The sequence below is a fragment of the Sus scrofa genome, chromosome 14 (genome assembly GCF_054392235.1).
Source record: "Sus scrofa isolate SSC_HxYL_T2T_F1_AM1 chromosome 14, Sscrofa_HxYL_maternal_Yorkshire_Landrace_v2.0, whole genome shotgun sequence".
Taxonomy (NCBI): Eukaryota; Metazoa; Chordata; class Mammalia; order Artiodactyla; family Suidae; genus Sus; species Sus scrofa.
The window spans coordinates 51,219,401-51,247,308 of NC_139396.1; the positions used below are offsets into that span (position 1 = coordinate 51,219,401).

General features: G+C 57.2%; 1 protein-coding gene across 5 annotated transcripts; it reads right to left on the minus strand.

Annotated features, from left to right (window-relative positions):
• Window positions 1–27,908, minus strand: HIP1R (huntingtin interacting protein 1 related). 5 transcript variants are annotated; one of them, XR_014827250.1, is made up of 33 exons: window positions 27,725–27,908; window positions 12,881–12,944; window positions 12,348–12,490; window positions 12,000–12,056; window positions 10,886–10,966; window positions 10,479–10,555; window positions 10,163–10,224; window positions 8,246–8,386; window positions 7,472–7,529; window positions 7,276–7,351; window positions 6,935–7,075; window positions 6,764–6,825; window positions 6,520–6,592; window positions 6,256–6,439; window positions 6,081–6,169; window positions 5,880–5,996; window positions 5,579–5,680; window positions 5,164–5,358; window positions 4,738–4,885; window positions 4,528–4,614; window positions 4,066–4,173; window positions 3,789–3,925; window positions 3,468–3,578; window positions 3,136–3,194; window positions 2,895–2,925; window positions 2,758–2,820; window positions 2,288–2,388; window positions 2,058–2,163; window positions 1,813–1,936; window positions 1,669–1,730; window positions 1,369–1,575; window positions 965–1,111; window positions 1–729 (listed from the first exon to the last, which is right to left on the minus strand). XR_014827250.1 is itself a non-coding variant. In XM_001925823.7 (32 exons), exons 1-32 carry the CDS (start codon window positions 27,815–27,817, stop codon window positions 1,064–1,066), a joined length of 3,207 nt encoding a protein of 1,068 aa, XP_001925858.3. In that variant the 5' UTR covers window positions 27,818–27,908; the 3' UTR covers window positions 1–1,063. The 5 variants fall into 5 exon arrangements, 2 of the variants coding, with proteins under 2 accessions (XP_001925858.3, XP_084852285.1); XR_014827251.1 differs by lacking the exon at window positions 27,725–27,908 and adding an exon at window positions 23,958–24,129; XM_001925823.7 differs by having other exon boundaries at window positions 1–1,111.

The following is a 27,908-nucleotide window of genomic DNA, read 5'->3' on the forward strand; positions in this document are numbered from 1 at the left end:
AACAGTCAAAGTGCGTTTTATTGCCAATCTTACACTTCCACACAAGGAAACACTAAATGCAAACCAGAGCTGAATCCTTGTGCTCATCTCCAGACCGAGCTTTTCCCTTCCCTTCCCATGATGGAGGCACTCATGGGGAGGACGTTTGTTCGTCCAAGCCTTCCTCCCTCTGGGGGGGCCTGGCCAAGCCGGGGCCTCTCCGTGCAGAGCACAGGGTGCCTGGGATCTGCACAGCAAGCAGGTGGCTCCTAGGGTCTGGGCTTTTTCTGGCTGAGCTGGACAGGCCTTAAGGAGGGCTGGAAAGCACCCAGGGCAGGGAAGGATGGAGGAGGTGAGGGGCGAGGGAGGTGGGCATGGAGAGGGGCAGCTGGATCAGAAAGAAAAACGGAGCAGGAGGGTCACCACAGATTCTGGCAGGAATAGGGGCTCCAGGACGGCAGCACTGTCCCGGGCAGACATGGGGCTCAGCAGCAGTGCCTGGCCCGCCTCTTCCTAGACAAGGGTCTCATCGCCCTCGGCATTCACATCACTGATGACCTAAAGTAAGGGGCAAGGGGCAATGCCCCAGCCTACCCGAGAGCATCCTGCTTTTGCCTGAAGCCACACCAGGTCCTGTCTCCATGGAACCTGTGCCCCAAGAAGGCCATGGACAGGGGATGTCTTACCCTTGTCCCAACAGTCAGCATAGACCGTCTTCTTTCTATTCATATTCAAAGGGTAGGGGAGACGCTGCCCAAACCCCCAGCCAAGGGCCCTGCTTTCCAGTGTGCTGAACACAAACTCATAAAAGATCTAACTCAAAATATTAAAACCGCTGTGTATTTCCCAAAGAGCTGTGGCTCAGGCCTGCTGGGTCCTGGCTGCTCTCACAAGTTCTGCTGCAGATAAATAGGCTCTCGTCCGGAACTGCTCCAGTCTGCCCTGAACCCTTGGGCTCGGCGGGGGCTGGGCAGCTCCAGGACACTGATCCAGGCTGTGAGGCAGGGGGCTGGGCCTCTCAGAGGCTCCTCGGCCACAAGGCCCAGGCCTGCCTGTCAGCCTCCTCGCTCGACCCCTTGGGGGCCTAGTAGTTCACGAGTTGAGCAGAGTAGATGCCATCTTTTTTGTCGAGCTGCAGGAGTCAAAGGTAGGGGGGCTCAGTGGCCGCAGCCAGGAGTACATGACATACCCTGGTCGAGGCCCCAGTACCCCCTGCTTCTCCTCGGCACCTGCCAAGCACCCCATGTTGATGGGGCGTGTCTGCTCCTGCGGGTCAGTGGTTTCTGACCTTCCCCAAGGCCTGGTGCCCCGCAGACATGGGAGCAGAGGCCAGGACAGCACCCCAAGGGGCCCCTCTTTTCACCCCCTCCCAGCACTGATGCCTGGCACCTGGTGGTCCTGTTTGGGGGTCACGCTGGGCTTCTGGGCCAGGGGTGGCTTCTTGGAGGTCCCACTGTGGGGGGCGGCGCTGGGCCTGCTGGGCTCCTCTTCGTTGGGCGTCCCCACAGCCCCGGCCAGCATGTAATGCTGCTTCCGCAGCTCTCCCAGCCGCACCCGCTCCACCTCCAGGGTTTTCTCCAGCTCCAGGACCCGCACCTGCAGTCCGGCACAGGCACTCAGCAGGTCCCCTTCTCGGAGCTCAGCCACGGGAGAGGGACAGGTGTGAGGGTGGGAGGGGGCGGGGCCTACCTGGGTCTCCATCTCCTGCTTCTTCAGCTTGATGAGGGAGAGGCCAGAAAAGTCCATGGTGTCTGTGGCCAGAGGGGGCTGGATAAGTGTCTGGGCGCCCACCCCCACCCCCGTGCCCACCCCACACCAAGGCCTGGCACTCGCCTCTGTCCTCAATCTGTTCCTGGCCTGACTTGGTGGAGGCCACCACGTTGGCAGCCATCTCGTTGACGGTGCGTGAGCACTCCTGCAGGCGACTCAGGTGGGGGCTGTGCTTGTCAGCCTTCACCTGGGGAGCCGGGGGGCAGGTCAGGGTGGGCCACCAGGCTCACACCCCCACCCCGTGGTGCCTCACAGCCGGGGAGCTGAGGAACCCACAGTGAGAGGCCAGGCTGAGCCCAGAGCCTCACCTTGGAGGCCGCCACCAGCTGGGCTGTGCTGGCCGCGATCTCGTGGGAGCAGACGATGAGCTCCTCGTACTTGCCCGTGTGAAGCACCACCTTGTCGGCTGACTCCCTGTGGGTGGAATCAGGCAGGGGCTGGATCCTTGACCCCTGGGCAGCTGGGCCGCTCCCACACTCCCTCCCCAGACCCTGAACACCACACACCCTGCCCCCCACCCCCACCTGGGGCGACATACACCAGCTGCGTGGCTCCCCAGCCCACGGCCTTGGAGGCAGAGATGAGACCTTCCGTCCACCTTGAGTTCTTGGCATAAAATTCCTGCTGCGTGGCTGCCCCCTAGTGGCAACAAGAAGGCAGGGCGAACCAGTCAAGGACATCATAGGGTGGCAACAGCCACTGGGCAAATTCCTGGGCCTTTGGTGGAGTAGGGTAGGAAGGTGGTGTGTTCAGCTGGGGTTTCCAGGTGTGCTGCACACATTGGGAGTGCCTGCCACCATTCTGCACGCTTCCGGCATCTTGTGCCCAAAAGGAGCCCCAGTGTCAGCTTAAGCCACAGGGTGGTGTGGTCTTGGATGAAGAGGGCTCTGGGGTCAGGCCCCTTTCAGGAATCTGTCCCTTGGTGGCCCCGCTGTGTGGCTTGCCCATTAGGGAGGGGTCCCACCTGACCCAGCCAAGGACACCGCATCAGGCCAACACCCAGCTCACCCTGCCGCTCTCCACAATCTCCTTCTGCAGGCTGGTGGACGTTGTTACCAGGAGCCGGATGGCCTGCCAAAATCAAACACATCACTCTCAGGCGGCCCTGCCAGGTACAGGGCCCATCCTGGGTCCCAGCCACTCACCTTCATCAAGTCTGTGCAGGAATTGAGGATCCTGGGGGGAGCAGGAGGAGCGGAGAAGACAAAAAGAAGGAATTATAATGCGGCCCCAGAAGCCACTGAGCAGGGCATAAGGGGCCTGGTGCTCCTCAAGTGGGTCCACGGGGCAGGGTGTGCAGCCGCTGAGAGGGCAGAACCCGCCACGGACACAGGAAAGCTGTGGGGACCCTCCCTAAGGGGACTGGGAAGCAAACATGGGGCTCACCTCTCATTCACCTCCAGCTTCACCCCAGAGCTGGCATGGCGGGCCTGGTTCATCATGTCCTACACCCAATGACAGAACTTTGAGTGGGCTGGGAGGAGGGCAGCTTGGGAGGAAGTGGGATACCCGCATTGGACCAGCCTCCCTATCAGCCCCTGGGTGGGGAGTGGGGGGTGGGAGGAAGGGCAAGACAGGACGGGAAAGCCAGGGCCCCAACCACCCCTCCCAGCTCTGACCTCCTAGCCTCTCTTCGTCCCTCACATGGAGGCCAAGTGCTGAGGCAGGTGCAGCCTGCATCCAGCCAACCCCCAGACCTCAAGCACCCTGGTCCTCACCTCTATCCTCCGAACGGCATCTTCGATAGCCGCAGACGTGGCCGCCATCTCCTTGTCCACCATAGCCCCAAGCTCCTCCTGACGCACATCCAAGCTCTTAGGCTTCAGCTCCTAAGGCATGAGGGCATCCAGGAGTCAGACAGGGTGGATGCAACCCCACAGAGCCTGGGAGACAGGCCCGGGCAGTGCTGGCTCTGCGCATGAGCACCTGTTCAGCCCAAACTGGAAGAAGATGCAGAGTTGGGGACCCAGGCCCCACCCCGGCCCCACTGCCCCTTCCAGACCCTGGTCCACGCTTGCCGTCCTGGCTGCACACCTTACCTGGCCCAGCTGAAGGATGCCCTGCAGAGGGGGCCGCACCCGGCTGGGCTGGGCCTGCAACAGAGCCTGCTGATCCTGCAGCTGGCCCACGAGCTCCAGAGCCCGGGCCCCACACTCCTTGCAGGTGTCAATCAGGCCTGGGGGGAGCAGACAGTGAGGGGAGCAGGGGCTGAGAGCCCTGGACGACCCCTGGTCTGATGTCTCGGCCTGTCTGTAGTACCCTCTTTTCCTGGGGCTGCTGTGAACATGCATATGACACACGTCTGGGCCCACTTACGGTCAGCAGGGTCAGTGGGGGCCAGGTGGGAGGTGGCACCGCCATGGACAATGGTGTCTGCAGCCAGGTGGGAGAACCGGGTCAGGGCTGCCACCAGGGCAGAGGCATCTGTGCAGGGAGGACAAGGAACCCTAATGCTGCTACCTCATGGCAGGCTGTACCCTTCCCCTGCCCAGCAAGCAGAGACAGGCACCAGCACCCCAGCTTGCAGAGGTGGGGTGTCACTAGGCCAAGGTCATACAGCTAGAAATCAGCAGAGCAAGACCAAACCTGGGTCTGTGTGTCCTCAGACCCAGAGAGCAGGGTTCAGGGTTGGGGAGATGGGTATCTGCTCAGCTTCCTGAAGAAGCACCCATGTGGGGAACCTCCCCAAAGGCAGGAGGTGGCAATGGCCGTGGGACCTGGCCCACCACCGCTGGCTGCCTCTGCCCTGCCCCACCCTGTCCCTGTGGCTCCACTCACCTGCCCTGGAGGTCAGGTACTGAGCATGGCCCTTCTCCAGGGCACTCATGGAGTCCAGGGCTGCCTGGGCCCTGCTCACCAGGTAATCTGCAAGCAGGGAGAAGAAGTAAGGGGTGGCGCTGGGCCTGAGGTCCCACCACCCTTCCACCCACCTCCCTCAGGGTGGGAAGAGGAAAGGGCAATGGCCAGAGTGTCTGCACATGCCCCTACCCGGGGAACTGGTGCAGCGCAGGTGCAGGGGGTCGTCCAGCTTGCCCATGGCGTCCTGCAGGATGCGCTCGGCCTCAGCAGCAGTGCCCCGGAGCATTGCAAACTGCTCATCTAGGAGTCTCTGCTGCAGCCCCTGCTCCTGAAACTCCTAGCAGAAGAGGGGAGAGGCAGCTTAGACCCCACCCTGGGGTCCCCCCAGGGTCAGCCAGCCAGACCCCAGGAGACCCTCCTGGGAAGGGGGGGGGTCTGAAAAGAGACCCTGTTCCACCCCCAGTGCTTGGGCTGCTCTCTCAAGAGTGGGGCGGCAGTCTGGGAATTCTGCCTGGGTTCAGCTGTTACAGAAAGTGAAGGTGGAAATGGGCCAGGGTGGGGGCAAGAATCGGGTGGGGGCAAGAATCAGGTGGGGGCAAGGGCCAGGCCCGCTACCTTGTCCGCCAGCCGCCCCTGCAGTTCATTCCTCTCCTGGGAGCTACGCTGCTGCTCCTGGCTCAGCGCCGCCTCCTTCTCCCGAACCAGGCTCTGGGTTGCTAGCAGGTCAGCCTCCCGCTGCCGCACAGTGCTGCTCAGTGCATCCTTCTCCGCGCTCAGGGTGTCTAGTCTCGAGCTCAGCTCCGACCCGCTCTGTGAACATCTGGCACATGAGCAGGGCTGGAATTCCAGAGGCCCCGCTTGCCCTCACCCCCACCCAAGTTTAGACAATTCCTAGGGCCCCATTAGACTGAGAGCTGACTAAGCGACAAGGACCAGGTCCCATTTCTAGCGCAGACCCCGAGCGACACCCAAGACCACTGAGGTCCCCTCCGAACCAACCGCAACTCCCTATCCTGAGAGGCCACCACACCTGCTCTGTGCGGCTCAGGGCCTCCTGCACGCGCACCAGCTCTGCTGCCTTGGCCTCCAGCTCCCTCTTGAGCTTCTCCAGCTGGTCACTCTGCTCCTCCAGCTGGGATAGGATGGGACATGACATCACTAGGGCAGTAGAGTTGCAGGACTCCAGTGTTGAGGAGAGCTACTCCAGGGTGAGGAGAGCTACTCCAGGGTGAAGAGAGCTACTCCAGGGTGAGGAGAGCTACTCCAGGGTGAGGAGAGCTACTCCAGGGTGAGGGGAGCCACGAGGCAGGATCTGTGCTCGCAGGACTTACCTTCATCTCCGACTCCCGTTTCACCTGCTCCACCTGGAAGGCCAGCTGCTCCTTCACCCGTGCCACCTCCTCCTGGCTCTGCTGCGTCACAGTCAGCTGCTTGGCAGTGTCTGCGTTCTACACAGGCCGACAGGTTCTACTCAGGCCCTGCCCTGCTCAGGGTCCCCCTCTCCCAAGGTTCTGCCTCGGTGCCCAGCCTACCTTTCTGAGAAGCTCGGCGTGTGTGTTGATGAGCTCACTGTGCTTTTCCTTCAGCTTGTTGTAGCGTGCCTCCGTGGCACTAGCCTTCTCTGCGGGGGAAGGGGAGGCTGTGAACCCCATTCTGGTGGCCTGACCCCCACCCTGTGCCCGCCCGCGCCCGCGCCCGCGCACGCACTCTCGGCCTCCTCGCGCAGGCCCTGGTTCCGCTCGCCCTCCAGCTGGGCAGCGCGCAGCTGGGACAGCTCGTGGCGGAGCTGCTCGTTGTCCACCAGGGCCTTCTGCTTCTGCTTCCGCTGCTCCTCCAGCTCTGCCTCCAGTGCGTTCACCTGGCCCTTCAGCTGCGAGATGTACCTCTGGGCCTGTGGGGCAGGAGGGGCATGGCCGAGGGTCCTGTGGGCGGGGCAGCTGCACAGCCCAACCCCTCTGGCCACGTCCTCACCTCCAGCTTGATCTTGTCCAGCTCTGCACGGAGGGTCTCCACTTCCCTCTTCAAGCTCTCGATCTGGAGGTCCCTGGAGACAGAGGTCAGACAGGGTTTTCCAAGGCCCAGTCAGTCCTGGCGTTCAAGTTCCATCAACCAGGACCATCAGGGTATCTCAGGGTCGTGTTTTCCATGTGGCCTTTCCGGACTATAGTTTGCTGTTTCCGGCCCTCCCTGTGCCATCGGCTACCCAGGCCCTCACCTGTCGTCCTTCATAGAGCCATTGGGGGGTCCAAACGTCTGCTCGAAGAGGTCAGCCACCACCTGCCACGGCAAAGCACAATGATCCCTGCCCCCACTCCCCCAGGCCTGGGGAGGGGAAGGTTGAAGCCAGGTCACCCCTAATGCTCCATGCGAGAAGAGGACAGCTCACCGCTGGCTCCCCCGCGGGGGGCCCTGTGCTGATCTCAATGAGGTTCTCGGGTTCCTCATCCTCGGGGGCTTCCTCGGGGATCACCACCACGGGCTTGATGTGCTCGGCCAGCGCCGAAGCCCGCAGGAAATTGGGGGGTCCCTGCAGGGGTGGCAGGTGGAAACTGCTCAGCACTCTCCGCCCCCCGGCCAGGAAGCCCTCCCTCTGCCGAGCCCATAGCCTACATGGAGCCCCATGTGCGGCACCCCCACCAGGCACCGAGGTCCTCAAGCACACAGAGCCCAGAACCCACGGCAGGAAAAGGGCTGCAGCCTGGCGGCAGCCTCTAGAGGGCGCAGTACCTCGGGCAGCCGGGGGATCTGGATGAGCCGCTTGAAGTAGAGCATGTCAGAAGCTCTGCGGAAGAAGTTTCTGAGACTGCGGGGGAGAGATGCGGGCGGTCAGAGGAGCCAGGCCCCGGCCCGGCAGCCCCAGCCCATGTGGCCAGGAGCCACCGAATCTCTTCCCGGCCATCCTCAGCCCTGCCCAGGCTGCTACCTGTGAAACTGCTCGTGGAACCGGTCCCTGTGGCCTTGCAGGGTGTCTGCGGGGAGACCTGGGAGCAGAAAGGTGTAATGGGACTTCCTCTCTGCTCACTGCTCTCTGCCTAACACTTCAGATCCACTCCCTCCTCCACATTCTAGAAATCCGCAGAGATTAGTGAGATCACCTGCCGCCAAGCTGGGACACACCCCTCATGGGGAGGGCCAGCCAACACCCCCGTGAAGGGCTCAGCTCTGGACTGGATGAGGGAAGGCAGAGGGACAGAAGCTCCACCCCAGCCCTGCTGTGTTGTCACGCCGCTCTCTCTAGTTTGCCTGAGGTTGACGGTGGAGCGGCTCACAGACGCCCGGCCAGTGGCCCTTTCTGAACACTAAGGAGACGCCGCAGGCCGCCTCAGCAAGCGGGGTGAGGCCCACTGCCACCTCCAAGGCCAGATGCTTAAAGGAACCAAAACACATAAAACTAGCAGCAGCTCTTCTCACTAAATCTTTGTTTTGGAAAATAGCAATTTTTATTTTTTAAATTTTATTCTTTTTTTTAATGATTTTTTTTTCCATTACAGCTGGTTTAGGAAAATAGCAATTTTTAAAATAACAAGTATGTTATTTATGGTAATGGGTAATGAGATTATTGCTATGCTTAATTAATAAATATCTCAAAGTTGCTTGGTTTCCATTTCTGATAGTGTCTATCAACACAGTTCCTCTGGGCCTTGGGCTGACCCTCAGGGCCTGAGGCAAGCAGAATTGGGGGTTGGGGGGAACTCACAGGAGTGCAGCTTGAACATGAGCTTGACAGTGTAGTGGTAGAGATGGCTGCAGTCCTGGATGACCTGGATGAGGGGCGCCAGGCGGCATTGGCCCGAGGACATCTGGGACACAGCAATGGCCGTGTTGAGCTGCCGGAACACTGCAAAAGAGAGGGTCGGGAGGAGGACACTGAGCACAGGGAGCCGGGAGAAGCAGGCGCAGAGCCCACTCTGGTCACAGGCATAGTGATGCCACTTTGAGGACAGTGGCTGAGCATAAGCCCTGGCTGTCATCTCATGGCACTGTCACAGCAACTTCAGGAGGTAGGTTTGAAGATGGGGCAATCACCTGAGAAACCAGCTTTAGGGGTCCTGGATGGGCAGCGGGACTCTACTCCAGGCCCTGGGACAGTGACGTGCTCCTCAAGGCTGGAATGGACCCCCTGTGCTGAAACTGCCACAGACCGAGGCCCACTGGGCCCATGAACGAGAGTGACGACAAGGTGGGGGCAAATGAAACCCAGCTCAGCTTGGCCAGGGCTTCCCGAGCGCCTCCAGGTGATGGGCCCAGGATGTGGAGGGACAGGGTGACTTTGACTGTCCTGCACCCATGGGCCTCCAGCTCCCCCTGAATCTTAGGGAAGGATGGAGACCTGGGCTTGGTCTGTTTCACAGCAGCGGTTCTCACTCAAGATGCAGTTCTGCAAACCCCAAGGGACTCCCAAACTTCACTTGCACCAGGGGTCAATCTCCCCTGCCCCCAAGAACCAGCCTTTCTTTCATCCAATGGACCAAATAGGAGAAGGGACAAATACACCGAATTCTTAATTATGTGCTACATCAAGTACATTTTCCTTGTAAAAAATGAAAATACACGCAAGGAGTTCCTGCTGTGGCACAGTGGGTTAAGAACGTGCAGCGGTTTGGATCACTGTGGTGGTGTGGGTTTGATCCCCAGCTGGCACTGTGGGTTAAGGATCCCCATTGCTGCACCTGTAGTATAGGTCACAGCTGCAGCTTGGAGTCAATTCCTGGCCCAGGAACTCCATATGCTGTGGGTATGGCCATAAAATAATTTAAAAAAATTAAATACCCATGAAATACTACGTAGAGTTTTAAATACATCATAGTCACTTATCATCTGAGGGGTGTTCAGGACACTTCCCGTTCGGGGCTGTTACAAACCCCCTCACACTATTTCTCAGGGATATGGTGGCACGTGGGTGGAGGTGCCCACCTCCCCTCGAGGGGACCACTGGGCGAGGCACATCTCTACAAGACGGCTGCCCCCCAGACTCAGCCAGCCTCAGAGTGCGGAACCTGGCAGGCCAGGAGGCTGCCAGACCCACCTCTTTCTAACTCTGATTTCCCTTAAAAAGGCATTTGCTTTTCACTCTCCTATGGAGAGCACTGAGTCACCCACAAGTTGTTCTGCCCAAACAATGACCTCTGCAGCCCAGGGAGGGTGAGCCCCCTGAGGTTTCCCGACCGAGGACTGGGAACAGGCCTTTTACAGCAGGGAATGGGCGAGACGGCCCAAGGCAGCTGTCTCAGGGCGGGCTCTGCAGACCTGAGTCCAGAGGGAGATGGATCAGGAACCTGAAGAGGCTCCTGGCAGCGCCCCCTCCCACCCCCACTCTCCCTGCCTTGAGGCCAATGGAGTGGGTTTCCTTTAGCCGAGATCTTGCCCTGGACAGACTGTGGTGGGGGGCCTGGCGTCCTGCAGGGGCAGTAGAGGCCTCTCCTTCTGGTGCTTTGGGGGCACCTCCCCTGGAGGCCCTGTGACCTGCTTCTGGCGGGGGCATGGACCCCTGGGGGCAGGTGCGGTCATCAGTGGTAAGTCAGGCTGGCCCCCTGGAGGTGGCAGGCCTCTCTCCCTCTGGTCCCAACCCCAGCCCCGGAGACTGACCCCCAGACCCTGGATCTGGCCAGCTCACCTGATTCGGAGAGCTTCAGCTCACAATCCATGTAATCAAACATCTCCACGGTGAGCTGAAAGCTACAGACAGAGGGAGGGAGGAAGGAGGAGGGAGGGCTGAGAGGCAGGGTCTGTGAGGAGGGAACACAGTTCAAAACACGCCTCTGCACAGACAGCAGTCCAACAGCCCCAGCGCCCAGTCCCAAGTATGCCCCATCCTTCAGCTTTAGCCTCATGTCCCAGGCACAGGACCTCAGCCCTGGACAGAACACAGCCCCCGTGGGGACCCGGGTGAGGAACACTGCAGGGACAGACAGGGAAACCGAGGCACTCACATGTTGTTGACGTCAGTGCCAGCCGCCTTCTCCAGCACCTCGTCTGTCACCTCCAGGCCCGCAGGAAACTGGGGGTGCTGCAGAGAGGACACCACCACTCAACCGCAGCCCCATTTGGCTCTGGCCCAGACCCACTTCTAGTTTTTGAGGGAGGGGGAGGGGTGGGAGAAGCCCCCCAGCCTGTGGAGCCGCCATCTGCCCAGATGACCCGGGGAGAGGGGACAAGGACGTCCAGTCAGGGCGCAGAGTGGGACTGAGACCACCACCTATGTCTAGAAAAGCCTCAGGGCCTTAGGACAGTCCCCTGGGGTCAGGCCAGGACAGACCCTACCCTCCACGATGTCCCAGGACATCACAGAGGGAAGAGCCCAGGGTCCCCCCAGGCCCACGACTCCTGAGGAAACTACCTTGAGGTGGAAGGAGATCTTGGTCAGCAAGAGTTTGGTGTACACATTCACCAGCTGTCCATAGCGGTCATGCAGATGCCCCTGTGGAGAAAGGGCCCAGGGGAAAGATGCGTCTGGAACATGTCCAGGAATTCCTCAGGGCAAACAAGGAAGCTGAGGCCAGAAGACACAAGGTGACCAGGGAGGTGTCATTCCTTCACCCACCCACGCTGTCACTTATTCATTCAACAAACATTGCTGAACCCTGTAGAGGCGGCCAAACTTCTTTCCCAAGAGCCTCTGCCAACTCCCTCTCTGCCTATTGCTCTCTCTTCTTCTTCTTGCCAAAGAAACTCTTGTGACAAGAGAGCTCTTTGTTCAGGGCAAGAGGCCAGCTCAGAGTTGGGATACTTTATTAAAATGCTGGTGGCAGCCAGGGAGGCACATTCTAACAGGCGCGTGTACACATCCTCCCTGATGCCTCCTCAGTCACTTCCAAACACCATATCCCTCGTGGCCACACCAGCTGAGCCTGCGTCTGCAAATGGCACCAGGGACACTGGTTTTCTTACTTTGAGGAGCTTTCTCTCTGTAGGCCAGACAGTTCCCAGGGCCCCAGCAGTGTTCCCAGAGGACAAGCAAGGCCAAAGGCCCTCTCTCCACCCAGGTGACCCCCTAGATCCCAAGTGTCATGGAGTGAACTAGAATGCAAGCTCCTGGGGCTCTGACACGTCACAGTGGATGACAATCTTCTGGGGAGCTTGCTGACAATGCAGATGTCCAAGATTCAGAAGCTGCTGGGCCTGGGGGCCAGGAGTCTGGGCTCAGGGTGGGGACACTGCCACATCTCCCAGCTCACTCGGACTAAAGGGCTGGGGACCTCCGGAGCCAGAGGGCCCATGAATGATGCATTTGGAACTTTCCATGCCAGGCCCTAAAAGCGAGGCTACGCTTGCATTTACTGCTTTTCCTCTGTGGTCTCACATAATATGGCTCTAACTCTGAGAGGAGGAGGACACCGGCCGCAGGGGCCCCATTCCCTCGGCTGTGCATGCTGGGGGCCCGAATGCCAAGCAGGATGGCAGTGGACATTCTGGGCAGTGCCATCTGCAGGGTGCCCACTCCCCACACCTACCCACAGGTCTCCAATCTCCCGAATGTTGCTCCGGTACCGCTGGCAGTCGTGCAGCACCTGCACAGAGCGGGGGGTCAGAGGGGAGGATGAAGGAGCCAGGCCCTTCCAGCAGGGGTCCTGAAACATGCTCCTTTGCCAGCTGCGGTGCCGAGGGCAGGGGCACAGGGTGGGGGCTGCAGGTGGCTAGGCCAGCCCGGAGCCGAGGGACACAAACACAGAGACAATCTCTGATTTCAAAGGATATAGCTCTGCTTCCCTGGGGTGCTCGGGGGGTAGCAGAGGGAGGGCCCGGGGCCCTGGAAGTGTGAGGTGGCTGCAACAGGGTACCAGCAGGCAACAGCTACTCACATTGGGGTGCCCGTCTCGAAGGACCTTGTGGAGGACGTGGCAGAACTTCCAGCTGAGGATGGAGCTGCTGGGAAGAGGCAGACCAATGGCATAGGACCAGAAAGTGAAGGCCCCCTTCTCGTGGTGAGTGCCCAGAATGATGCCTAGCAGGGTCAAGGCCAAGTGCAGGCAGCAGAGACTCAAGTGTGGGGAAGGTCAGGGTGTTCAGCAGGTGCAGCTGAACAAGTAACTGATGGCAGAGACACAGGCGGAAGGTGGGCCCTCTGCACGCCCCTCCCTCAGCTCAAGAGCCAGATTCTCAGCCCAGCAAGAAGAGGACATGAATGTAGCAAAGCCCAAAGGCCTAAGACAACAGGCGGCTTCCTGAGATGGGACTCAGGGTCTGGACGGAGCTGAGCAAGGCTGCCCAAGGCCACAGGGGACACGCCTCATCAGGTCATTTGCAGTGCCCGCGGCTCCCCAAATTCATTCTCCCTGCCTCCCCCATGGGCCCACAGGGACAGAGGCCGGCTGGCCAGCAGGTGGGAGGATACGCCGGGCATGCTTTTCCTTCACAGGGGCTTCCTGGGTGTTGATGGCTTTGCTGATGCTGATGGCCTGGGAGGGAACAGAGGAGGCAGAGGTCAGAAAGCCACCTGGCAGCCCTCCTGGGAGAGACCCCCCACAGGGAGAAAGGGGGACACTGGACAGGACTGATTCTTCCCAATGGTTAATGGCGAGGAGAGAGATGAAGGGAAAATAGAAATTCTCTAATCCAAGCAAACCAGACTTCTCAAGACTTTTCTTTCTTTCTTGGGCACATGTACAGCATGCAGAAGTTCCCAGGTGCCAGGGATCAAACCCATGCCATAGCAGTGACCTGAGCCACAGCAGTGACAACGCTAGATCCTTAACCCACTGGGCCCACCAGGAAACACTAAGACTTTTCTTCCACCTGACAAATGCAGCTCAACAGCTAATGCTTAATGCTACAAAGCCACTGAGAGCTTCTAGGGGATGGGAAATAAGGACAGGAGCTGGCTGTGCTGCAGGAGAACAACTCTGGTTTGAAAGCTGCACGCGATTCCTTCTCCCTAGTAGGCGTGGCCCCTGGGCCCCAGGGGGGGCAGCAAGTTCCCACATGATGTTCTCCGTCCAGTCTCTCCTCTGGGAGAGGCTGCCTTGGTCTGAGCCCTCACCGACCCCAAGATGCGCGTCACCTCCACTTTACCATGGGGCTTGGCCCAGAGAGATGAGGCCCCCATAGCCATGACGTGGAAACCAGGATAAAACAGGCCCCATCGCCTGTTTGCATGCACCCTAGTGGAGCGAGTCCAGACTCAGCTCCCAACCCCACTGACATAGATGGGAGATGCAGCCTCACCGGGGGTAGCAGGAAGGGGGAACCGCTTAGCACACCTGCTGTTGCCACTCGGGCCCTGAGCAAGTGGCCGTCTCATCCTTGACGCAGGTCCCCTCCCATCTTCACCCTCTGGAGTCTTATCTTGTCCCCTTAGCTCAATGCCTCCTCTTCCAAGAAGGCTTCCTGGATGGGACCACTCCCTCATCAAAGGCTGAGGGCACTTACTGTCACCCCCACAGGCCCTGGGTTACTCGTGGATATGTTTTAATCTTCCACCTGGCAGCAGGCCCTGTCAGCCTCGGTCCACTTGCCTAGGACCGAGTGGGGGGCATCCGTGCTTGTGGGCTGAGTGGGAAAAGCCACGGATGCCAGTGGTGGGAGGACGGGGCAGGGTCCCTGACCAAGGCAGCCTCCTCTGCAGGCCAGTCCATTCTCCCAAGTCTGCCGCAGGTCCTCCCCCAGGACCCACACTGCCCTTTCCTCAGGCAGTCGACGGGGTCAGAGTGCTGGACTCTCACCCTGTAGCCCAGCCCTGCATGGACTTGTCCATAGCAGGCCCAGCAGGGGTGGGAGCAGGAGCTGGACAGGGTGGAGAGGGAGCCCTGGCGGTAGCCAGAGCTTGCTTTCTTTTCAACCCAGAGGCCACTCCTCTCTCCACCTCAGGCATGGGAACAATAGTAACTGCCCCTGCCGGGCACTGAGGCGACTTCACTCATCCACAGTCCTTTGTGACCTGACTGTGGGCCTGCTCTGCGAGACTGTGAGACTCCACAAGAAAAGCAACCCCTTGGGAGCCACGGTGCTTTCTGCTCAGACTGGCAGACCGTGAGGCTGGTGGGGCTGGGCCCCTCGGCCCCTCCCACCCACCCACCCACCCCAGCAAGGCCGGCTGACCTCCTTTCACACACAGCGCCCATTGTGGCCATTCATGGGGGCGCAGGGAGAGCAGGGCCTGCAGCACCCCACACACCAGGCCCCCGGGGGGGGACGGGGCATGCTCCCAGCATCAAGGCCAGGCTGGGACGGAGGCTCCAGCCTTGCTGTACTGGGGTCCTAAGAGAAACACGAACAGGCTCTGGCTTCTCTTATTCTTAAAGCCTCAGCAAGCCAAACACCAAAGGCTCCCTCGCCATCTGCTCTGTGTTTGCCAATCCTCTGCCAGCATGGCCTCCCCAGGGCCCCAGCGGCTGCCTTCTTTCCACAAGCATCCGTGTCAGAGAAGCTGGGTTGAGACTGACCTGCTCCTGGCCTGTGAGACCATCATCCCCCACCAGGCGGAACTCTGCCCACAGCAGGGGCGATGACAACGATGACCAAAAACTAGCAATTCCTGGTGCTTCCCTGCACCAGGCACAGGCGACACACTCCCAGCAACCACTCCAGCAAATGGTCATGAGCCCACTTTCCTTTTTTTGTGGGGGGCACACCCATGGCATATGGAAGTTCCTGAGCTAGGGGTTGAATTGAAGCTGCAGCTGCTGGCCTATGAAACAGCCACAGCAACACAGGATCTGAGTTGCATCTGTGACCCACACCACAGCTCATGGCAACACCAGATCCTTGACCCACTGAATGGGGCCAGAGATAGAACCTGAGTCCTCATGGATACTAGTTGGGTTCTTTACCACTGAACTGCAATAGGAATTCCATAAGCCCACTTTCCTGATGAGGAAACTGAGGCTCAGGATGGTCAGGTATCTTGTCTGTACAGCTAATAAGGCAAGTCTGGCTGACTCCACACTGTGTGTCCTTAATGAGTCCCCTATACAGCTCCCAGGCACCCCCTCCAAGTACAGGTACAGAGCTGGGAAGAGATGGGCAACCAAAGTAGGGCAGGGGCAAGGGGGTAGGGGGCTTGCCTCCTCCACAGCAGCCAGCTCATAAGCTGGGAGGGCCTGTCTCTGGGGATGTGTAACCCCATCCCCCAGTCGCCCTGACAACTGAGCTGGCTCTTCTGACAACAGCCACCTGGTCCCAAAGATCCGGGGCAAGAACAGAGCAGATTTAAAGCTACACATGCAAAGCAGACTGCCCAGGAGGCTGTGGATGCAAAGATGCAACCTGCAGACCCAGAGCAGAAACAAGGCACACCCTGAAGGAAAGGGCTGGCTGGGGTCCGGCAGAGCGGGCAGAGCTGGGGCCCCAGGTTAAGCATTCCCGCCTCTCAGCCTTTCCCCGAGGCCGCTAGGCACAGGCTCTTAATTCATCACTGGTCTATGGATGTACACTGAGCACCCTCTCACAGCTGGGCACTGCCCATCTTCTGTGGACTCCACACACCTGTCACCTTCCTGCCGCCGCCCTATTTAAATCTCCCCTGGTTTACGCTTCTCCGTGTCCTCCACATTTACCTACTGTCCATTCCCCCTGAGCCCACGTCCACACCGTGGGGGGAGCATTCTGCCTCTCTGGGGCTGCTGCACCCCCAGCCCCCAAATGGTGCCTGGCACATGGAAGGTCTTCAAAAGCAGTGAGGGAGGCTCCGGGGACCCAGGGAGACGTGGTGACTCAGACTCACACGGTATGGTCTGTCTGGGCGCCAGGCCTCCTCCCATCCCCCGTCCCCGGGTGCCGCCAGCTCCCCGCACCGGCTGCAGGAACAGGGTCCCTCCCGGCGGGAACACGGCCCCGTTGTGTGCAGGCGGCAGATGTGTGTCCGGGAGGCCTCACAAGGAGGCACAGTGCTCACACAGAGGGGGTCTGTGGATGTTGTGCAGGCCTGCTTTTCCTACCAGGCGCAGCGGCCAAGCCCGTCCCAGGAGGGGACAGCAGGCCCCAGGACGCCGGTCACCTCCCCCGAATGCCCTGAGTGGGCCGCAGTGGTGGGGAGAGCACTGGGTTCCTTTCCTTAGCCCTGGAATCTGTGCTGTGCGATTCTGACTCGGCTTAGCTTCTAGGTTTACAGTTGGGACGCAGCTCTGACTGCAGCACTTGGTTCTGTCTACACAGCATGGCACTCTTGGTTCTGTCTACACAGTATAGTGTCCTCACACCTGCCCAATGGGTAACTGTGGGGAAACTGAAGGATGAGGGGGAGTCAGAGGGGCACCAGGGCCCACTGTGTGAGTTCTCTCTAGCCTGTCAGCTTGAGAAAAGCTTCCCTCCACCCTGGTACAGCCACTGGGTGGCTCCGACAACAGAGAGTATAATCCCTCGCAACGGGTGGGATCAATTACCATAGAGAGAGCCTTCCTGGAGAGAGAAGTTTTGAGTGGAAGGGATTGATTTGGGGCCTTCTGAACTGAGGCAGCAAAGCAGGACAAGAGCAGTAACAGTGGGTCTGTGAGACCCCCAGACATGCCGAGGGAGACCCCAGGGGAGGGAGGGGGAGGGTCTGCAAAGGCAGCAGAGGGTGGGGAGACACGCTTCCCAGACCCACGAGGGTAGCTGACTAAACTGCTTCATGGGCACTCAGACCACTGCTGCCCCTGCTGTGCTGGAAAAATCCAAGCCCAGGTCCTGGGGAGCCACCTCATGGTGAGCAGCCTGCCCTCTGAAGGGCAGTGGAGGGACAATGCTGGTGGCAGCCACAGGCCAAGGGGCAGAAAGGCTCCAGCAGTCTCTGGAGACAAAGACAGAACCACTGGCACTGAGAAGCTTGCAGGAGGCATATTTCATACCACAAGGCTAGCAAACTGGCCTCAAAACTGAATAACAAAACTATTTTTATCAAGTTCAGCCATGTGCCAGGCCCCAGGCCGAGTACCTCACTGGTATTCTCTCATTTAATCTCCTAAGTAACCTGGAAGCAGGTGGATGAGGAAATCAAGGCTCAAAACGGGAAATCCCTTGCTCAAGGTCATGACGATGAAATGCTGCCCTGGCGCTTGCACCAAGCACTGTCCCCCCGCAGACAGCACTCACACCACCCTCCCCCATTAACCTGGGTCTAGCAGTTCCCAAGGTGGCTGGGCAGCACTGGAACCCAGGCTGCCTGGCTCTGCAGACTGTCCCCTCAGCCACCGGGACCCTGGCCGACTCTCGCTGGGAGAGGGGAGCCGTGCGCCAGCACAGACGTCCTGCTTTGTCCCACTGCAGGGACCTGGCTCCAGAGGGCCTGCTACCACACAGAGAGGACCTGGCCTGACTTCAAGTCAGGATGCAGATTCTAGATCCGGGATTTGTTCAAACCATGGGTAATAACAGTATCTGGACGGCACCAAGCAGCTCTCGGGGCGCCCCTATTCTTGGGGACAAGGCTCTCTGACTCCAGTCTTCAGTTTGGCTCCTTCCGGCTCCCTCCCCAGGCGGCTTCTGTCCTGCGGCCAGGGTGGGGACGTCCGGGAAGGCCTCTTACAAGGGCCCCATTGGGTCCATGGGAGCCTGAGCTTCAGGACACACCTGCTCCTGCTTCCAGAACAATCTTGTTCTTGTTTGTCCAATAAAAACCCAGTCTGGTGCCAGAGTCAACCTGGGAAGACAATCCCAAGACCAGGCTGGACAGAGCTACGGATGGCATTTGTCCCCGGATGGGTAACTGAGAAAGGGACACATGAGAAAGCATGGTGGTGCCGGTTCAAGAGAGACGAGACCAGGATGAGGCAGTGGGGCCAGGGCAGGCGCCCCAGCAGGTGCTGCTCCCAAGACGTTCAGCACCTGGTGGGGGCTTGAGACCGAAGTCTTGGGGTGTGGATGCTATCAGCCAAGCCAGGCGACCAAGCTGGGACACTGGTCAGCAGCTACACCCAGTAAGCCCGTCCTTGCCCCCTCACCTGTGGGGCTTCACGCCAGGTAAAGGGGCCCCAGGAAGAGCCACACAGTCAGGGGTGGGGCCCTGGGGAGAGGACGGCCACTGAGGAGGGAGCAGGAGCTCAGGTGCCTCGCGGGGCCACAGACCCTCAGCCTAATGTGTACCCATATCAACGACACCATTCTGGAAACCCACCACCCTTGGCAAGGGCTCGGACCACAGAGGCTGAAGCCCTGGTCGCTCTCAGTGAGACCGGACATCCTCCAGGTCACAGGAAGCTCTGCACAGCAGAGGAACGTGGACTTGGGGAGACCCCAGCCCCCGTGAATGGGACAAATACAGATCTGTGGCACCCCTGTCCGCAGACCCTGGTCCCATCCACCCTGGATTCACTGGAGAGCCTTTGCTTTAGAAACTCTCCCTTTCCTGACTGGGAAGCAGGAATTAAAAAGACCCTCCAAGAGTTCCCACTGTGGCTCAGCAGGTTAAGAACCCAACTAATATCCATGAGGATGCAGGTTCGATCCCTAGCCTCACTCAGTGGGTTAAGATCTGGTGTTGCCATAAGCTGCAGCTCGGATCTGGCATTGCTGTGGCTGTGGTGTAGCTCTGATATGACCCCTAGCCTGGGAACTTCCACATGCCACAGATGTGGCCGTAAAAAAAAAAAAAAAAAGAAAGGAAAAAATTAATTACATTAAAAAACCCTCAGGGAGTTCCCACTGTGGCACCATGGGTTAAGAATCCAACTGCAGTGGCTCAGGTCCCTGTGGAGCTGCAGGTTCGATCTCCAGCCCAGTGCAGTGCATTAAAGGATCGGTGTTGCTGTTGCTGTGGCGTAGGTTGCAGCTACAGCTCAGATTCGATTCCTGGCCTAGGAACTTCCATGTGCCATGGGTGAGGCCATTTAAAAAAAAAAAAAAGACCCTTGGAACATCTTTCTCTGTTCCAGCCACACTGTCTCCCCTTCTGTCCCTCAAACAGGGCAAGCCAGGTCCCACCTCCAGGCCTGGTTGTGCTTCTGGGGCCACCCAGCTCTGAGCTAAAACGGCCCTCCCAGGCAGCCTTCCCCAGCCACACACGAGAGCATCCTCCTGGTTATTTTCACCCAGGACACTTATTCTCTGAAACCATCTTATTTGTTTACCATGTATTCTGTTTCTACCTCCGACACCTGAGCAGAAGTACTTGACACAAGGAATCCTGTTGGTTTTAGCCCCTCCCTGCTGTACCTCCCATCCCCAAATCCGCGCCTGGTGGCCAATAATCTTTACTGGATGAGTAAAAGAGTGAACACTTGAATGAACAAAAGCACTTTCAAACAGAAGTCCTGGTTAAATGCAAGGCAGTGAGTGACTCTTTCTCCAGCTAATAATTTAGCCACTAGAGTTAAATAGTAAACGCAACTATAAAACAAATTCTATTTTTAAAATCAACCCTGAAATGAATCATACCTCAACCTCCCTGTACTGTTATCACGACACTTAAAGGCGGCACTTGGCAGGGACAAAGACATCCTTCAGAGAGCCAGGGCACAGAGACTGGCAGAGAGGTGGGTTATCCTGCTTTAGGGTTTCCCAAGAGTTGTTTGGAGGACAGAAAGATGTCATTCAAATGCTTTGTCGCCTCAAAGGCCACTAATGAAAGCAAACACAGGATTTCTAAAGCCGAGAAGGTGGCTGGATGTGGTCATGTGCAAAGCGGTAGGGAGCCCTGGGCCAGAAGTCTGCAGCAAGGTTGTTTCAACAGACGGGAAGTCTGTGGAGCAATGCCATCCTGCCGACTGAACTCCTCCCTTCATTCACGCCCCCTGGTCCCCACACTGTCTGTTTACGCAAGTGGAGGCAGGGCTGCTGTGGCCGCCTTCTCTGCAGGAGGGCGTGAGCTCCAGGCAGGATCCGCCCACTCACCAGGATGCAGTTTGCAAAGGGCACTACCACCTCTCCCCTGGCCCTGCAGGCGACACGTGTGAGGAGGAGGTAGATGTGGCTGGAGTCCCACCTCCAGGATGGCCAGGAAGCCAGCCCAGGCAGCTTCCTTCCCTGGGCCCTGGTGACATCACTTCACAGACCTGTCTGTCCCTCAAGCCAGGGGGCTGAGTCACTCCCTGGTGGAAGAACCTATTGCAGTTTAGGGAATTGTGTTTATTTCAGCAAGAGGAAAAACAATCCCACGTCCACTGAACTTTTCTCCAAGGGCTCAATCTCTCCCCACAGCGGGTGCCACAGCCTTTCAGGCCTCACCGAGAGGCCACATCAAAGAAGGGAGACCCACAGGTCCTGGTGGCACCCATTCATTCAGCGCACACAGGCTGAGCGTGTCCCCTGAGCCAGGCACTCCTGGGTGCTAGGGCACAAGAGGAGTCAACACAGTCCCTGCCTGAGGATCTGGGGGTTCAGGAGTTGTGCTTAGGGGCTCAGAGGAGACAAGGGAATTCTCTCTCTGTGAAGCAGATCTAAACACGGTGTGGCTGCAGTGTTTGGGAAGAATAATATCGCGAGAACTAGGGAAGCCCAGGAAAGCTTGAGCAGGAGAGCAAACAAGGTGATACTTGAGTCCACCCTGGGATCAGGTGGAGCAGGGGGAAGGGTATCGCTGACAGCAGACCGGCTGGCAGAGTCTCTTCAGGCGGGCCTCTCAGGTTAGCTGGCTGGGTTTCCCTGTCCCTCAGCCAAGCAGGCCGAGGCTCAACCCCAGTTTCCACTTCGAGCTGCTGGACTCGGTGCCCAGGAGGGTTTCATTCACAAATGGGGCGCTGGCCTGGGGGCAAGGTCAGGAGGGTGGCCGTTCTGCCAAGGAAGTCACAGCTGGCTTCCCCTGACCTCTCTGGGGTCCCCAACACACACACACTGCCGAGTATCTCTCAGAGGATGGCATCACCTGGGGGCAGGACCTGCTGTCCTGGAAGGGGGGGCACCACAGGACCACTCCTCCAGGATGGGCTGTTCTCCGCCTTCCCGAGTCGGCCCACCCCCTGCGGCGGATCTGCTCCTCTCCCAGCAGCCCTGGCTCCCACCCTCCTCACTTACAGGCTGGTGCGCAGGGACAGAACCCATGAAGGCACTAGCTCGACTCCTTCAGTCCAGCCTGCTTTCCTGTGCACAGTTAGCTGCTACTCAATGCAGCATTTACTCTGCACCAGGTACCGTGATGTCCTGTAAAGCCTCGTAGCCACCCCAGGGCTCTATGGGGTACTAGGATTATCTCCATTTGGCAGATAAGCAGACTGAGGCACATAGTCTGGCTCTTTACAGCTCTGCCACAGCATACCTGCCCATCTCCCGCCTCCTTCGCTGAAATGAGGATCCTTGGAAGGGGACGAGAGGGCTCGTCATTTCCCCATAGGTAGCACACCCCAGGCACCAGAAACAAGCCAACACACAGCAAGTGATCCTCGTGAACATGTCATGGGACAAACGTACGTCAAAGATGGGAAGGTGGAGGGGAAAGACAAGCAGCCACACCCCCACCCCGGCCCAGACTAAGAGGTCACTGGATACCCGGGGAGCCCAGAGGGATTCTGGGAAGAAATCCCAGTGACCACGAAGTCAGCTGCCCTGAGCATCACCAGGTCGGGGGTGTCTTAGGGGAAGCCAGCAATGTGGTTGGAAGGAAAGGCACAGCTCACCACCCACAACCCACCCCAGCTGGCCCACCTCCAGGGACCTCGGAGGAAGACAGAAGCTGCTGGAGCAGCCCAGGTGCAGCTTTGTGGGCAGCGTCCTGGGGGGCTGTGAGCCTGGTTCTTCCCCTCCTCCTTTTCAGAAAGCCTCGGCTCGCCTGTTCTTCAGCCACTCAACCAGCCTACACCCACCCCAAGCCCCTGCCCTCAGGGAGCTGGCAGATGCTGGGGGTGTTCTGGCTTCCACCACAAGGTTTAGATTTCCTCCCAAACTCAGGGGTGGGGGAACTTTTTTTATGTTTAAAAATAAACAGGCAAATGAGACCCAGAAAGGGGTTGGTGGCCTAGAGTGTTGTAACACCACAGTGTCTGTAAGAAATAATGAAGACAGAAAAGGAGCATGCGTAAGTTTACCTATCCAGCACTGGGGAGGTGGGGAGGTGATGGTGCAAGTGGGAGGGAAGGCAGGGCAGAGGGAGCAGCATATACAAAGGATGGGGCGTCCAAAAGACTATCGCATATTTGGGAACAGGCTTCGAAGCAGAAATGAGGTAAGTTCCCCAACCCCTGTGTCCTGCAGTGTGCCTTGAATACTGAAATTCTAAAGATCCCCTCCCTCGCTGGGGATCTTTAAGAAAACAGACCTATGCACCCAGGGCACCAATCCAGGCCAAACCACTCCAGATCTTCAATATTTAGACACTGACGAGTTTAAAAAGCTCCCCAGGTGATCCTAAGACCCTACCATTCCTCCTGTAGCCGCCAGCCATGTGGTGGCTACAGAGCACCCGAAATGTGAGCCCAAATTGAAATGTGCTGTATCAGACACAAAACAGTTTGAAGACTGAGTAGGAGGGAAAGAATGTAAAATAGCCCATTCATAATTTTTATAGTGATTATGTGTTGGAATGGTTAGATTTTGGATACACTGGGCTAAATAAAATAGATGATGGAAATGAACTGCACCTGTTTTCTGTTTATGTCTTTGTGGCAAAGTACTCTAAAAACTACACACACGGCTCCTATTCTGTTTCTACTGGACAGCGTAGTTCTAATGCAAGCCAGGCTGAGAAGCCCTGAGTGTCAATAAATGTTAATCTTCACAAGATGTGGGTTCCACAGAGGCTGCTGAGGGGATGTGTCACTGATCTGGAAAACTGGACCTACGAACTGTTTTTCACCTGTTGCTCACCCTCCACAGCTCAGTCCCTGCACCTCAGAAAACCCATGACACCTGGGTAGTTTTACCCATATGTCTGTATCTAAGCCTCTCCACCCGCACTGGGCTTGGTTCACTGAACCGTGTGGCCCATCTCTCGTCCTGACCCAAGAGGAAGCTTAGGGCTGTTTCCATATCCTGTAGGGCAAAGTGGGGCCCAGGCAACAAATGTGCTCACAGACAAGGACAAAACAAGCTTGGAGTTTAACATTTCTGGGACTCCTATGTGCTGAGCTCTCACCCACGATATGCCTGGAAGATGGAGCCCCTCTCCAACGGAAAGTCTGAAATCATTGTCAAATGGTAAAGCTTTTTTTGGGGGGGTGGGGAGGAAGAAGGCAGCTGGCTGACCATTTGCAGAGCACAGTACTGCATGTTTTTGCATCCTGTAGGTATTCGCTGCCTATGCTTGCTCTAACAAAATCGCCGCAAATCCCTCAGTGGTTTAAAACAACACAAACTGGGAATTTCCGTTGTGGCACAGCACAAATGAATCTGACTGGTATCCATGAGGATGTGGGTTCCACTCCTGGCCTCGCACAGTGGGTCGGGGACCCGGCGTTGTCATGAGCTGTGGTGTAAGTCCCAGACTTGGCTTGGATCCCGCATTGCTGTGGCTGTGATGCAAGCCTACAGCTCCAACTTGACACCTAGCCTGGGGACTTCCACATGCTGCAAGTACAGCCCTAAAAAGCAAAAACAAAACAAAACAAAACCCCATAAATTGATCGTCTTACGGTTCTGGAGGTCAGAAGTCCAAAACAGGTCTTCTGTGGGGCTAAAATCAAAGTGCTGGCAGGGCTGCGTTTCTTTCTAGAGAATCCGTTTCTTTGCCTTTTCCACTTCTAGAGGATGCCTACGTTCTTCCACCACGAAAGCCAGCAAGGTCTGGCGGCGTCCCCCGACTTCCTTCCCACCCTCCCTCTTCCACATTTAAGGGCCCTGTGACTACACTGGGCCCACCTGGATGACCCAGGCTCCGTCCCCTATTTTTAACGTCAGCTGATTTGCATTTTCTTATTGAGGATGCTAACATATTCACAGATTGTAGCAATTAGACATCTTTGAGGGGCCACTCTGTGGCCTATCCCACCATAAAACAGCCCTAGGAAGAAAATGCAATTATCTCTTTCTCCCCCACTTTTTTTTTTTTCTTTTTTTTTTTTTGGCCATGCCCATGGCATGCAGAAGTTCCGGGAACAGAGATTGAACCTGAGCCATAGCAGTAACCTGAGCCACAGCAGTGACAATGCCAGATCCTTAACCTGCTGCACCACAAGAAAACTCCTATCTCTAATTTTACAGATGAGGAAACAGATTCAAGAGTTATGCAATTTGCCTAAGAACACAGCCTAGCATTCAGGTCTACCTGCTTTCCACGATACGTACCATCTTTTGAATGAGATGGGCAATTTTCGGGTTCAGAGCACAGGTATACTGTATTCCACAGTATTCAGAATACAACAAAAAGTCAATAAGATATTTTGTCACTTCCATTTTGAAAAGGGGTTTTATCCCAAAGGGACTAAAATCATGAGGAAGAACAGACCGGTCTTCTGGACATTGCCACTGGGATTGTACACACACACTCACATACTCGCATCATGCAACAATCATAAGCACCCACCGTGAGAAGAACCACTGCCCTCCCTTCACACTTCCAACCAGGGCGGGGAAGGAATCTTTTTGCCAAACAGGGTGTGGCCTGTCAAGAAAGCTATGGAAGTGTTTTTCCTCCTCTTGACCCAGGAGGAATCGAGGCCAGCAGGATCGTGGGGACTTAAATTCTCAGGAAGCTTGGGCCTCCCATTGTGGCTTAGCAGCAACAAACCTGCATCCATGAGGATGCAGGTTCAATCCCTGGCCCTGCTCAGTGGGTTAAGGATCCAGCATTGCCGCAAGCTGTGATGTAGGCTGGCAGCTGTAGCTCTGATTCAACCCCTAGCCTGGGAACCTCCATATGCCGCACCTGTGGCCCTAAAAAAAAAAATTCTCAGGAAGCCAAAGTACCCCTCTGCCACACAGGGCACTGTGGTCAATGTGAAAACACAGGCGGTGCCTTTCAAAGGGCAGGTTCATCTGTGGGTTGGATGTACAATTATCTGCCCAGAAGAAGACGTGTAAGCAGCGACCTCAGCTCTTCACGTCCTTTCCACCAACAGGGCCTGGCTGGCAGCTCACTAGATATTTCTGGGAGCAAGCTAATTAAATATTAACCATGCACAAAACCTTATTCCTACATCCCTCCATAAGTCACTTTGAAGACAAGGGAATCTAGACATGAGCTCCATCTTTCCAGAAAAAAAGAACCCTGGAATGGGTAAATTCTAGGAGATTCGCCTATTAGAATTATTCAGCATAAGTAACCCTCTCGGCCCCTGAGAAAAACCCAACCAGCAAAAACAAAACCCTCTTGTTTACTAAACCAACCACCAAAATGTGTGGTGCTGTATCAGAGACTGTTCCTTTTTGACATTCAGGAAGGTTTATAACAATTTAAGAGTAAGATCAATGAACTTGGCCCTTTAAACCTCACCTCCTCCATGTAGCAATCCGACCTCTTTATACCTCTTCCAAAGCACGGAAAAAAACGGAAGATCAGTGAATGAATAACGCTCTGACAACATCCAGATTCTCTCTGCCAATTAACTTTTTTCTCCCTGTCCTTCCTCAAGTTTCTGGCACAATTAATTTTGCATTAATATCTTTACACTAAATGCCACATTTGTTTTTTCCGTTTGTTTGTTTTTTTTTCTTTTTAGGGCGGCACCCGAGGCAAATGGAGATTCCCAGGCTAGGATCCGAGCTGCGTCTGTGACTTACACCACAGCTCAGGGCAATGTCGGATCCTTAACCTATGGAGCGAGGCCAGGGATCGAACCACAACCTCACAGTTCCTGGTCGGATTCGTTGCCACTGCACCACAATGGGAACTCCACCACATTTGTTTTTATGACGTTCCATCTTGGCTGAAAATACACCGTGGGCCAGATGATGATGATGATCACAGGGATAAATGAGTAATTAGTGGCTATAAGTTGGTTTAGCACTAGGCTTTTGTAGAGCCAAGGTTTTATTATCATTTTCCTGGTTAATCTCAAGCACAAAGGTTAGATGTTTCCCCTGCATTTTTTCTTACTTCAAAACGAAAGTGGCTGTAGGTTGCATGTGCTAACTTGATTTGAAAGCAACCACAGAAGTTACTGCTCTGGGCAGGGAGAGGTGGTAAGGAACTTGCTAATGGCAGACACATATGTCACCACCCTGCTTCAGACAGGGGTGAGCATGGTCCTTTTGGCTTATTTCTAAAGTAAAAAATGTTCTGCTGTTTGTTTCAGTCTTGGCTAACTTATTTTGGCAAATAAACAAGTAGGCTCTCCTCTCCCGGCCCCCAGGCATAAGAACACCTCAGTGTTTGTAAAATAAAAAGGAACAGAAAACCAGAAACACAGCAACGCCCTAGTCAGTGTGGTCTCAGTAGGAACACATGGAGGAATATACACCCCCGTCATTGTTTCATTTTTAAACTAAACTTCCCAGGATAGGCCACCCTCTGGAAGAGATGCCCAAGCGTGGGACGTGCAGGAAGGGAGCCCCAGGAAGTTTCTGTCAGGCGCCGGCATTTAATAAGGGGGTGTGAACCTGTTTCTATGTGGGCCAGCGCTCGGGCAAACAAGTCTGGCTACATACGTGAAACTTTTCGCCCAGCAGATAATAAGATATTGTGCGGCCCTGGAAAACAGCTCAGGAGAAAAGGAAGCAGGGAGTTTCCTTTAAGGAAATGCATTGCTTTCCCAAGGAGGGGGGCATTTTTGCAAGGCGTGTAAGAAGGTGGCAGGAGCTGGGAGGGGAGGCGCCGCCTGGGCAGAGAAATGCAGTCGGGTCGCCACCGTCGGCCGGACGCATCCAGGCCCGGGATGCGCCTTGATCCCCACCTGGTCCACCGCCCGGTCTAGGCCCCCTTCACCTGGGTCCCACTTTTCGCTACCTCGGCTCCCAGCCAAGTTGGTCCCCGTACGCATCTCAGTCCCTGGACTCCTCTGTCCCCGGCCACCTCGGTCCCTGACCACCTTGATCCCCGGCCGCATCTCAGTCCTCGGACACTTCTGTCCCTGGCCACCTCGGTCCCCAACCGCATCTCAGTCCCTGGACACCTCAGTCCCCCACCACCTGGGTCCCCAACCACCTGGGTCCCCAGTCGCATCTCAGTCCCCGGCCGCATCTTGGTCCCCAGTCACCTCGATCCCTCCCCACCTGGGCCCCGGGCGCCGGCGCGCGCTTCCGGTTCACCTGCGCGCTGGGCGGCTCGGGTGGCGGAGGCCGGGGAGCTAGGTGGCCGTGACCGAGAGGCAGCCGGGGGAGCGAAGTGGCCGGGGAGCGAGGTGGCCAGGAGGCAGCCAGAGCCCTGCGCGGTCAGAAGGCGGGCGCAGGCCGAGCCCCGAGGGACCCGTGTGAGGGGAAGGGGAGAGGGCGCCGCCCGCCCGCCCGCGGCCCCGCCGCTTGCCTGGGTCTTGTCGAACTGCTCGCGCTCGGCCTCCAGGCTGTGGCCCGGCCTGCGGCTCAGCACCCGCGCCGGCACGTTCTTGATGCTGTTCATCCTTCCGCCGCCGCCGCCGCCGCCGCCGCCGCCTGTACACCCAGCCCGGACTCAGAGAGTCTGAGCGATTCCAGGCCGACCGCCCAAACCT

Coding starts and splice junctions, on each gene's coding strand:
- HIP1R (XM_001925823.7), bottom strand. CDS start 27,817: ATGAACAGCATCAAGAACGTGCCGGCGCGGGTGCTGAGCCGCAGGCCG. Junction 7,530..8,245: donor CATGTTCAAGCTGCACTCCT/GTGAGTTCCCCC, acceptor TTCTGCTCCCAG/GTCTCCCCGCAGACACCCTG. Junction 5,359..5,578: donor CCCTGAGCCGCACAGAGCAG/GTGTGGTGGCCT, acceptor AGATGTTCACAG/AGCGGGTCGGAGCTGAGCTC.